This window comes from Lissotriton helveticus, chromosome 1_1 (assembly GCF_964261635.1).
Source record: "Lissotriton helveticus chromosome 1_1, aLisHel1.1, whole genome shotgun sequence".
Lineage (NCBI taxonomy): Eukaryota > Metazoa > Chordata > Amphibia > Caudata > Salamandridae > Lissotriton > Lissotriton helveticus.
Genome location: NC_136057.1, coordinates 970,901,959 through 970,914,441, shown reverse-complemented (window position 1 = coordinate 970,914,441; position 12,483 = coordinate 970,901,959). Strand labels below are relative to the sequence as shown.

At 50.3% G+C, this 12,483-nt stretch overlaps 1 protein-coding gene across 1 annotated transcript in view; it reads right to left on the bottom strand.

Moving 5' to 3' along the window:
- The window catches only part of GDI2 (GDP dissociation inhibitor 2), a 298,804-nt gene that overhangs the window by 202,265 nt on the left and 84,056 nt on the right, over positions 1 to 12,483 (bottom strand). The window contains exon 3 of the mRNA XM_078677313.1: positions 7,547 to 7,646. Within this exon, the coding sequence (XP_078533439.1) occupies positions 7,547 to 7,646 (100 nt within the window). The remainder of the gene's footprint in view (positions 1 to 7,546; positions 7,647 to 12,483) is intronic.

Sequence of the window (12,483 nt, the reverse complement as noted above, 5' to 3'; positions counted from 1 at the left end):
GAGGCTTTCCCCTTGTTATGTTCTCCATGGTCCACCATGTCATCTCCTTCTGAACTGCGTGCGTCACAACCACTAGATCCTCCCAACTGCCTGTAGCTTGTGACCATTGCTCCTGTAGCCATTCTTGAATGGGTCTCATGTGGAGACGAACATTAGGTACCAGGTGGATGCATGATGCCATCCTCCCCATGATCTTGCTCGCAGTCCTCACTGTCCGAGCTTGTCCCTTCCGGTAGAGGCGAGTTTCCTTCACCAGCGCCCTCGCCCTCTTCTCGCTGGGGAACACCTTGCCCTGTAAGGTGTTGCTCTGTGCTCCCAGGAAGATCTTCACTTGTTCCGGCTCCATTGATGATTTCTTCCAATGGATGGAGAACCCCAGGCTTATGAGCGTGCTCGTCACTGTATGTGCGTGCTGCTTGCATTTCTGGTATGAATTTGCTTTCACCAGCCAGTCGTCCAGGTAAGGGTATACGTGTATTCCTTGCCGTCGTAGGTGCGCTGCGACTGCTGCGAGGCACTTTGTGAAGACCCTTGGTGCTGATTTTAGCCCGAAGGCAAGTGTCGTGAACTGGTAGTGGCTTTCTCCGATGGTGAACCTGAGCATATGCTTGTGCTTTCTGTTCATTGGGATGTGCAGGTAGGCGTCTTTGAGGTCTATTGTGACCATGAAGTCCCCGATCTGCAATTGCGGGAGCACCTCTTGCAGGGAGCTCATTTTGAATTTTTGCGTTCTTATGAATTTGTTCAGGAACCTTAGGTCCAGAATGGGTCTCATTGTCTCGTCTACCTTTGGCACCAGGAAGTACGTTGAGTATATTCCTGTGTTTCTTTCCTTGAAGGGTACCCGTTCTATGGCCTGCTTCCGCAGGAGTTCCTTTGCCTCTTCCGGAAGACACTCTAGCTGTTTGCTTGCTAGTTGTTTTCTCTTTGGTTTTCTGCTTATTGGCCTCCCCTCCAATTCTATGCAGTAACCGAATTGGATGATGTTGAGGATCCATTTGTCTGATGTGATTTTTCTCCATTCCTGGAGGTAAAATCTTAACCTTCCTCCCACTGGTGTTATGTGGTCGTAGATGTCTAGCTTGTCTTGATCCCTCTGTACGTGCTGCCCCCTGGGGTCTTTTCTGTGGGTGGGCACACAGTTTTTTGAAGTCACTTAGAGGCGGGCTGCTTCCCCCTCTTCTATTCAGGCCACGTCCATTTCCTCTCCCTCGAAAGGACTGGCCTCTTTGTTGGTATTGCCAGGACTGCTTCTGCTGACCCTGCTGGGCCTGCGAGTCTGTCTGGTGCGTTTGTTGGAAAGCCTGGTGTGATGTACCTTGCTGGTTTCCACCTCTCCCGCCTGGCCTCCGTGACTGGGTGCCCCTTTTGTTGCCTCTGAACTGCAATGCTCCCATGGACCTTGCTGTTTCGTTATCCTTCTTCAGTTGGCTGAGCTTCTCATCAACTGTTGTTCCGAAAAGCGTGTCGCCGTTGAACGGTGTGTTCAGAATGCTGTGTTGCACCTCTGGTTTGAAACCTGAGATCCTTAGCCATGCGGGTCTTCTTTCAGTGACACCCATCATCATGAGCCTGCTGGAGGTGTCTGCTCCATCCAGGGCCGTCTTAAGGCAAGAATTTGCCGCGTTCTTCCCTTCTTCAACCAGTTTTTCTGCCTTCTGCCTGGCATCCTGGGGCAGGTCCTTCACCAACTGCCCCAGCTCCTCCATGATCTGGTACATGTGTCTGTTTATCAGGGCGTTGGAGTTAGCCATGCGCCAGTGGGTCGCGGCATTCTGTTCGATCCTTCTGCCCACCAGATCCATCCTTTTGCTCTCCTTATCCGGTGGTGGTCCAGAGGTAGTGGGTACGTTAGCCCTCTTCCTTGCTGTGGCCATGATAATGGAGTCTGCGGAGACCATCCCCTGAATGTAGGGTGGGTCTTTTGAGGAATGTTTGTATTTTTTCTCTGTTCTGGGAGTTACTGCCTTGCATGTTGCGGGCTCCCTGAATGCTTCCCTCCCCTGGGCCAAGCCGCTGTCGAGCATTGGCAGGTACTGGCTTTTTGTTTGTGTTGGGAGCAATGTCTCTAGAAGGAAGTCTGCTTTCTGCTTCCCTTCGTCGAGCTTGAGCTTGAATGCCGCTGCGGCAGACCTTATCACCGAGTTGTAGGCCCCGATGTCGTCCGGCGGCGAGGGCCTCGAGGGATACGTGTCGACCGCCTCCTCCGGGCTGTCGGTCTCGACATCCAGGTAATCCACCTCCTGTAGGTCAGAGGGGGCCGACTCTGCGTCCGTCCTGCTGTCCTCTTCCTCCCCATAGTTGTAATTGTCGTAGGGATTCTCGTACTCTTCCTGGTCGTCGACCACCTCGACGTCCGGGTCTTGTTCTTCGGTGACCTCGTCTTCCTCCTCGACCACCTCCACCACCGGTGGCTTGGTCTTGTGAGGGATCGTGAAAGCTTTCATCTTTGCGTCGAATTCTTTCTTCCGCTGCACGATGTTTTCCATTTCGGCTTCGAGGCGCCTTCTCTTTTTCTCCATCTCGGCCGCATGTTCCGCGTCGGATGGTTCGGCCGCTCTTTTCGGCGGTTGGCTCGGCGCCGAAGTTTTCGACGTCGACGTCGAACCGGATTTTGGGTCTCTGGTCGACGTCGGTAGTTTAGGGTCCTTGTCCCTCGGCGTCGATCGATCCTTTTCGGGGACGATTTTCGACGACTTCTGCTGTTCAACAGCTCTCGGCGCCGGGGACTCCTTCTCAGAGGATCCGCTGGGCCTGTGAGTACTCGTGGACGCCTGGTGCTTCGGCGCTTTCGAGGCCTTGCCCTCGTTTTTTCGAGACTCAGAGTCTCTCGGGTTCTTGGGGGCCGGAGAGTCTCCTACCTTATCAGAAGTCTTCGTGTAATCGGTCTCTACGACCGTGTAGCTGTCGTCTTCGGCGGCAGCGTTGTCCTCTTCCTCGGAAGACATCCCCAGATCATAGAGGGACGGAGTCGGGGCCTTCCCCTGCAGGGTGGCGTGCGCTACCCTCTGTCTCTCTCACACGAAGGGTCTTCGGGGTGAAGGCGGAGCAGGCGGAGCAGTCCTCGCTTTCATGATTCACCGGTAGACAAAGGTTGCATACCGGGTGCTGGTCCTTCTGCGCGTACTTGTGGTGGCAGTTATGGCAGAACTTGAACGGCGTGTTGTCCATCATCGAGCGCTCAGGCCTCCCTGGTCGCGTGCTCGTCGACGGTCGTCGAGGATCTCGATGAATTCGCCTTTTCCTTTGCTGACTCCTTGTCGATGAAGTCCCCTGGAGTCTTCAGATGACTTTCCTTTGTGATTTCTGTATTTTCCTTTCTTCTTCCTCCAAAAATGTCTGGAGCCCAAACGGGAACGATCCAGACCCGACCGCGGAAAAAAAGAATCTGAAGATGGCGCCCAAGAGTGGGAGCTTCCGCAGGAAGCATGCCGATGTCACCGGAAATGCACCCAAGGAGGTGTGACGCCGACGCCCACCTGGGCTACGAATAAAAAAAAAAAAAAACAAAGAAAAGATTACGAATCCGGACCCAACCACAAGACCGCGGAATAATGCACAGCATAGTGAATCCAGTAAGATTCACGCTGCAAAACTGTTTTGATTATTTTCTTGTGCCCCTCCCCGGAGGTGTTGTGTGGGTGGGCACGTTTGGTGGAGCGGAGTCACTTAGAGGTGGTTTGCTGGCCCCTCTTCTTGTCTGTCCTCGTCCATTCGCCCTCCCGCGAAAGGACTGGCCCCTAGGCTGGTATTGCCAGGTTTGCTGTTGCTGGCCCTGCTGCGTCTGGTTGTTGCCCTGGTAGTTCTGCTGGAATGTCTGATGTGACGTTCCCGGCTGGTTTCCCCCCCCTTCCGTTTGGTCTCCGTGTCGGGGTGCCCATTCTCATTTTTCTGATTTGCAACGCCCCCATGGACCTTGCAGTTTCATTTTCCTTCTTGAGTTGTCAGTTTCTCATCCACTGGTGCCCGAACAGAGTTTCTCCATTGAAGGGGGTGTTCAGAATATTATTCTGGACTTCCGGCTTGAAACCCTAAATCCTTAGCCAGGCATGCCTTCTTTCTGGACCCCAATCATCATGAGCCTGCTGGAGGTGACGGCCGCATCCAAAGCTGATTTTAGGCTTGAGTTTGCTATGTTCTTGCCTTCCTCCACCAGGTGTGATGCTCTCTGCTGGTATTGCTCAGGGAGGTGTTTGAGTAGCTGTCTCACCTCCTCCCAATGCTGGTACGTATGCCTGTTGAGTAGGGCATTAGAGTTGGCAATGCGCCAGTAGACTGCTGCATTCCTCTCTGTTTTCCTCCCAGTGAGGTCTATCCTCTTACTTTCCTTGCCTGGAGGTGGCCCTGAGTTTGTAGGAACGTTGGCCCGCTTTCTGGCTGTTGCTGCAATGATGGAGTGAGCAGTGACTGATCATTGGATATATGGTGGATCCTTAGAGGAATGTTTGTACTTCTTCTCTGTCCTGGGTGAGACAGACCTGCAGCTCGATGGTTCCTTGAATGCTTCCCTTCCCTGGTCCAGGACACTTGGGAGCATGGGGAGGAATTGACCCCTAGTTTGAGTGGGGAGCAGGGTCTCAAAGAGGAAGCAGGCTTTTTGGTTTCTCTTCCTCCAGTTTCACCCAATATGCTGCTGCAGCATTCCTGATGACCATATTGTAGATGCCAATGTCATCTGGCGGCGAAGGCCTCGAAGGATACGTTTCCATGGCCTCTTCCGGGCTTTCGGCATCGAGGTCCTGCCAATCAAGGTCCTGCGCCACCGAAGATGCCGAGCCCAAACTCGTTTGCTGGTCTTCTTCGCCTTCACCCTCGTAATAGTATAGGCCCTCTTCCTCTTGGTAGTCTTGGGGCTCTGGAGTTTTCGGCGTCGAACTCTTCTTCGTCCTCGACCTCGACGATCGTCTGCTTCCACGGGATGGTGAACCTTTTCATCCGTTCATCGAATTCCCTTTTCCTTTGCAGGATGTTGTCCATTTCGGTCTCGAGCCTTCTCTTTTTCCTCTCCATCTCGGCGGCCTGTTCGGCGTCGAGGGATTCGGACGCTCGCTTCGATGTCGAAGTTGCCTTCGGGTCCTTTTCAATCAAGATCTTGGATGGTGAACAAAGGCTGCAGGCTCGGGGACGGAGACTCTTCAGCAGCGACCAACACTTTGAGGGGTAAGTTGGGATCTCGGAGGATAGGTAGACACCCAGGAGTGTCTTTTGACGCCTGGAAATCTTATCCTCTGCTGGTCGCGGTTGGAGGGGGTCTCCTGTTGTGAGACTGAAGGCATCGTCTGGGTCGTCGAGGAGGGTCCTTGGGCACTAGTTTTCAGGTCACAATCGCCGGGTGGACGACCTCAGGGTCTTTGTCCACTCGGGCACAGGCCAGGCTCGGCGGGTGCATAGTGGGCTGGATTTGTGGTTCCTGGCTGGCACTAGGGGAATTTCTGTTTGAGCAGAACCACTGCTTATGGGAGTCCCAGTCTTTAAGAGGTTCAAGGGAGGCAGATCCTCCGGGGTTTTCAAGGTTGCTGTCCGCAGGAGACGCCGGGATTAAGCAGGAGCAGGTTCAAGGATCAGCAGGGCTGGGGCCAAGTCAGTTGGTGTCATCCTCTTGTTAGCAGCTGCACGGCAGGTCGTCGTCTTCTTGATCTTTCTTGTTTTCAAATCAGTATCTGAGGAAGGAAGGTTCAGGGTGCCCCTAAATACTAAATTTAGGGGCGTTACAGGTAGGGTAAGGGCAGGGACCAATTGGTCCCTGTCCTGGGGGGGTGTGGGGGGGGGGGGGAAAACACCCCCTATTCGGCTCCTCTCCTGTAGGAAGGGGGCAGAAGCCTATCTCTGATTGGGCAGGACTCCCCATCCTCAAGATGGCCGGAGCCCGGAGTTGTGCTTCACCTCGCCTCTCCCACCTGAGGGGTGAAGTTGGCACAGGCTGGCACACCCCCTTTCCTCACAAAGGGTTTCCCGCCAGAGTGGGGGTCAGAACCAGTGGGGGGCCAGTTGCTGAGTACAGCAAGTGGCGTGGAGAAGCTCACAAAAGCCTTTGAAGCTTCCCCCTGCCCATCCTGGGGGAGGAGACCTAGCACCTCGCCCAGGATGTGCATTGTTGCAGGCCCAGGAGAGCGGGGGGCTCTCCACCCAGGGGTCCAGCAACATGTCTGCTGTGTGGCAGCCTTTCAGACAAGACGCGGATTGTAGGTTAGGTTTCAGGGGGTATCTCTAAGATGCCCTCTGTAGTGCATTTTACATTAAATCCCACTCTGGCATCAGTGTGGGTTTAATGTGTGGAGAAGTTTGATATCAAACTTGTCAGTCTTCAGTGTAGCCACTCTGGTGCTGTAGAGTTCGTAATGACAACCTCCCAGCACCATATACTCTTAATGGCATCACTGCACTTACAGTGCCCAGGAATGGCCTTGGGTACTGTAGGGGCACCTGTGCCCACACCACAGGCATAGTGCACCCAGCTAGAGGGGTGACTGAGGTATGCCATGTTTGTGGGCATGGCACACAGGGATGTGTGCCATGTCGACAATAGGTGCTGCAGCCCTTAGGGGGGTCTTCTCTGGTCACAGTGCCCTGGGTACCTAGGATCAATTTACCAGGGGCTGACGTGTGTCCAGAGATGCCAATTGGGTTTAGTTTTCAACACAGCTTTTAGGGAAGGAACACAGGCCCTGAGTACCGGGTTGGCAGGAACCCAGGGCACAGTCAAAGTACATTGCCCATTCAGCATTAAAGTGGGGACATACCATGCAAGGAAGATGTCACTCTCTCACAATCCATCCAGACCAATCTGGATTTATGTCGGGCAAGAATACTAGACAAACTCAAATGTCTTTAGGCCTCCATGGATCGTACGAATAAGGTTAGGCAACCCATGAAAGTCCCAACGTTGGATTGAGGTCAAGGTGTCAACTGGCCTTATTAGATGGCAGTTCTTAGAAAATGAGTGTTCCGGTTGTCGCACTCTACTGTACACGGCTCCCATGGCAGAGAAAGGTAAATATAGTCCTGTGTTAAGTGTTTTCGTCAGGAAACATTATGGTCTCATACCCTTTATCACCAAAATTTGCCTCGACACTAGAGCCACTGGCATGAATTAGAAAAGATGCCCTTGTATTAAAACTGGACTAGGATCCAACCTATTCAGAGTCTTGACCGAGTTTTGAAATTATGTAAAATAGTGGAGGGCACTGCCTCTCTGGTGCCTAGGTAGAGCAGCACTCTAGAAAGCAACTGGATTACTACTCATTCTGGGTGCTGGAGTTTTCCTAAAAAGTGGATGAGACTGTGTGCACTCTGTTGTTGGATGAATGGGCTCTCATAATCAATACACCTTCCTCGCCCACCTCCGCTCGCAACACAATCAAGATTGAATTTCTCTTTTTTGTTAAAAACAATAAGCAACACATGACTGAATAAAGACCACAGCCATAATCACTGTTAAAACTGCAAGACTGCACGGAGGGGTTTGTCACATTCTAGCACATAGTTCATAATACAGCAGGAACTGTTTCAGAAACCCGAAAGGGGAAAAGTAAACAAGATTACTTACCACTGGCCATCAGAAATTTTGGAATGAGGTCAACATTCCAATCTCTCCCTCTTCCCATACACTCCGGTGGGCTGCCAGGCAGGTTAAATCGTTTGTACAACTAAATAAACCAAGTGAAAAATATTGTTCAGAAATCATTCAGTGCCATCATGGATACTGTGTTGTTAAATATGAATAAAACACTGCTTAGCAGATCTATGCCCTCCAAATTACAGGTAATAACCATGCAAGGCTTCCAGGTCTCTCATCCACAAAAGATTTCAGATGAGGGACTCTCCCTGTGAAATTCAACCTTTCCACCCTCCCCTTTGGTAAGCCCATTCCATTCTTACTCTTCCAATTCCCCTTTATTAAAGCATAAACAAAGATTATTTGCATTAACTCCTTCCCCAAAAGCTTTTTTTCCCATATGCAAGGGAGAGGCCTCAGGAATAGGGAATTTAAGACTCACCTATTGTGTCCCATGGGGGTGCCGCAGAAAGGTTCAAACCAGTCAAGGACGACAGCCCATGCAAAAACCTTTTAAGTTCTTTCCTAGAACCTGGGATGATCAAACGCTTACATCTCTACTCATCACCGGAATAAACCACCTCCCATTTAAGTCACAAACACAATACCTCATAATTCAAAGCTCCTAGGGAGTGAACTATTAAGTGGTACAAAGAAATAATGCACCAAACCTTACATGTAGAAGGCAGATTTGCTTAAGCAATTCATATCCAACCACCTAGGCAGCTTCCATTCTCACTACAATAACGTATAGTTTCTTACGTGTCGGTGTAGTTTTGTAGCTTGAAGACTTTCTGGATTCACTATGCTGTGCATTATTCCGCCATCAAGTGGTTGGGTCCGGAATGTTAGTCTTTTTTTTATCTTTTTTTTCATGGCCCTAGTGGGAGTCATCATACCACCATTTGGTGTCCTTCGTGACATTGACGTGCTTCCTCTGAAGCTCCCACCTTTGGTCGCCAACTTCGGATTTTTTTTCACGTCTTGTGTTATTCCTGCTTTCACTCTTATCTTGTAAAGTCTTTCTCCAGTTTTAATCCCTTTCCTCCGATCTCATTTTTCTGGCAGAGGAGGGTGGGCTCGCTAGTGAATCCAGAATGTCTTCAAGCTGCAAAACTACACCGACCGGTATGAAACTATACGTTTTGCAGCGTGAATCTTTCTGGATTCACTATGCTGTGCATAGACTTTGTAGCGGTTGGTCCTTATTGTGGTGGCTGGGTGGAAGATGAGCACTGGTTACTGAATATGTGTTATAAACCTTCTGTCCCACTTGCGCTTCTTTTTTCATTTGGATATCTACACAATAGTGCTTAGTGAACGTGTGCACTGAAGACCATGCTGTAGCTTGGCAAATGTCTTGAATTGGTGTGTTAGCTAGAAACGCAATTGTTGCTCCTTTCTTTCTTGTTGAGTGAGCATGAGCAGCTCCTTGTACCAGTTGTCCTGGTCCTGCTTGTTTGTGGCATAGTTGTATGGTTTGTGAAATCCACCATGCAATGGTATTTTTGGTAACAGGTCGTCCCAAAAAACTGCTGGCAAAGTAAACACAGAACTGCTTTGTGTTTCTGTACTCCTTTGTCCTTTCTATATAGTGCATTACAGCCCTCCTGGCGTGTGTGTAACGCCCTTTCTGTGCTTGTGGTTGGTTTTTTGAAAAAACGAGGTATTTGGATTTTTTGGTTGATGTTGATCCGAGACACCACCTTTGGCATGAAGTGTGGGTCTGTTCTCATTACAATCCTATCACTGTGCATTTGCAGGTAGTAGGGCTGTTGAAGTGTTATCGCCTGCAAATCACTTACTCTTCGTAGTGATGTGATAGCCAATAAGAAGTCTGTCTTTAGCGTGAGCAAGTGCAGTGTAGCCTTGTGAATAGGCTCAAATGGTGTCTTCATCAATTGAGTTAGCACTACGTTGAGGTTCCATGCTGGTGCTGGCATTCTGTTTAGAGGTGCAATTCTCTTTGCTCCTAGAAATCTTTTTACTACATGTGAGGAGAATTTTTTTTTCCCTGTTTCTCCGCTTGTGTAAGCCACTATCACTGCTAAGTGCACCATTGAAAGAATCTTTTCCACTTTGCTACGTAGCACTTTCTTGTGGTAGGTGTTCTTGCCTCAGTGAGCACTGCCATTGTGCTCGCCGGTAGTTTGAGGTGTGCAACCTCTTGGTCTTCAGGAGCCATGCAGCTAGGCTGAAGCTCTCTGGCTCTGGGTGTAGCACCCTTCCGTGTTTTGTATTGTCAACAGGTCCCTTCTTTTTGGGAATCGGTGTGCAGGTGCTTGCGCCATTTCCACCATTTGTGAGAACCAGGACTCTCTGGCCCATTGAGGTGCTATTAGTATCAGTGACATGTTGCTGATGCTGCATTTGTTGAGTTCCCTGTGTATCAGTGGTATCGGGGAAAAGCGTATGCAAATGTCTTTGACCAACTTATCCATAGCGCATTCCCTTGTGACCGATGGTCTGGTTGCCTGGATGCGAAGTGTTGGCATTTTGGTGTGTTGCAAAACGGTCTATTTGCGGTGTATCCCACTTCTGGAATACTTTCTGTATTTCCTGTTGGTTGATCTCCCATTCGTGGGACACTGACGTCTGCCTGCTGAGTGTCTGCTTACACATTGTCCTTCCCTGGGAGATGTATTGCTAGTAGATCTATTTTCAGTGGAATGACCCATGTCCATATTTCCTGTGCTAGCCCTGATAGTGCTACCGATTGTGTTCCTCCTTGTTTGCTGATGTAGAACATGGTGGTTGTGCTGTGTGTTTGAATCAACACACTGTTTCCGTACAGCTCCCTCTGAAAGGCTTTTAAGGCTAGGAAAAGTTTTTCGTTCCATGGAGTTGATGTTCTTGTCCTCATCCTTCTGCGACCATAGCCCCCTCACCTTGAGTTTGTTCATGTGCGCGTCCCACCCCAGCTGGGAGGCGTCTGTTGTGATGATCACTGTTGGAGTTGGTTGAGTGAATGGTTTCCCCTGTGATATGTTTCCCTTGTTCCACCACGCTATTTCCTGATGAACTGCGTGTGTGACAACCACTAGATCTTCCCATCTCCCTGTTGCCTGTGACCATTGCTGCTGTATCCATTCCTGGAATGGTATCATGTGGAGTCGGATATTTTGTACTAGGTGAATGCATGACGCCATCATTCCCATTAGCTTGCTCGCCGTCCTCACAGTCAGAACTTGCCCCTTGCGGTAAAGACGTGTTTCCTTCAGTTTTGCCAATGTTCTCTTCCTGCTGGGGAACACTTTGGCCTGTACGGTGTTGATCTCCGCCCCATAGAATATCTTGATCTGCTCCGGTTCGGTTGACAATTTTTCCCTATGGATTGAGAAACCCAGTTGGGTCAGTGTTTATAAGACCTGCTGGATACGGTGTTTGCAGTGGCGGTGCAAAATTGCCTTTACGAGCCAGTCGTCGAGATAGGGATATACGTGTATTCCTTGTCTTCATAGGTCCGCTGCGACAGCTGCTAGGCATTTTGTAATCACCCTTGGTGCGGATTTGAGCCCGAATGCCAGTACTGTGAACTGGTAGTGAGTTTGGTCGATCGCAAACGTCAGTAGAAGTTTGTGCTTGTGGTTGATGGGGGACGTGCAAGAAAGCGTCCTTTAAATCTATAGTTGCCATGTAGTCCCTTTGTTGTATTGGTGGTATTACTTCCTGTAGGGAAGTAATTTTGAATCTATGAGTCCTTATGAATTTGTTCAAGAACCTTACATTTAGGATAGGTCTTAGTGTTTCGTCCACCTTTGGCACGAGAAAGCAAGTGGAGTAAACCACCCTTGTTCCTTTGGTTGTTCGGTACTACCTCTATCGCTTCCTTGCTGAGCAGTTCCTGCACTTCTAGTCGCAAGAGCTTAAGTTCCTTTGCTGAGTGTGCCTGGTTTCTTGGTTTTCTGTATGGAGGTTGTTTTTCTAGCTCTATACTGTATCTGTATTGTATGGTGTTTAGTATCCACTTGTCTGTTGTGACCTTCCTCCTCTCCTGGATGAAGTCTCTTATTCTGCCCCCTACTGGTGGTGTGTGTTTGAGGTACTGTTTGACGTGGAACGCCTGTTTTTTGTTTTCTGTATGTCCTTCTGGCCACCCCAAGGTGTTGCTAGGGTGGGTGTCTGCCTTAGGCCATGTCACTTGGGGCTAGGCTGCTGGCCTCCTCTCCGTGTCTGTCCTCGTCTGTTCGGGTGCCGTCGAAAGGACTGGCCCCAGGCTGCTACTGCCAGTTCTGCTGCTGTGGTCCCTGCGGTTGCTGGCCCTGGTTGTTCCCTTGATAGCTTTGTTGGTATGTTTGGTGCGATGTAGTAGGCACGTTGCCTCCCCTACCACCTGGCCTTCTCGCAGGTGTACCCTTTCTCATCCCTCTGAACTGCAGCGCTCCCATGGACCTTGCGGTCTCGTTGTCCTTCTTGAGCTCGGTTAACTTGCATCAACTGGTGTGCCATACAGTTGCTCTCCGTTAAAGGGTGTGTTCAGGATATTGTTCTGCACCTCTGGCTTGAAGCCTGAAATTCTAAGCCATGGGTATCTTCTCTCGGTCACTCCGAGCATCATCGGTCTGCTGGACTTGCCCGCGGCATCCAAGGCCGATTTTGAACATGTATTTTCCATGTTCTTAACCTCTTCTACCAGGTGAGCTGCCCTTTGTTGGTACTGGTTTGGTAGATGCTTTTGGAGTTGGCCCACTTCCTCCCAGTGCTGGTATGCGTGCCTCTTGAATAAAGCGTTGGAGTTTGCGATGCGGCATTGAATTGCCGCACTCCACTCCACTCCACCTTCCTCCCTACAAGGTCCATCCTTCTACTCTCCTTGTCTGGAGGGGATCCGGCATTTGAGGGCACATTGGCCCTTTTCCTAGCCGTTGCTGTAATTATGGAATCGGCTGGCACTGACCCCTGGATGTATGCGGGGTCCTTTGAGGAAT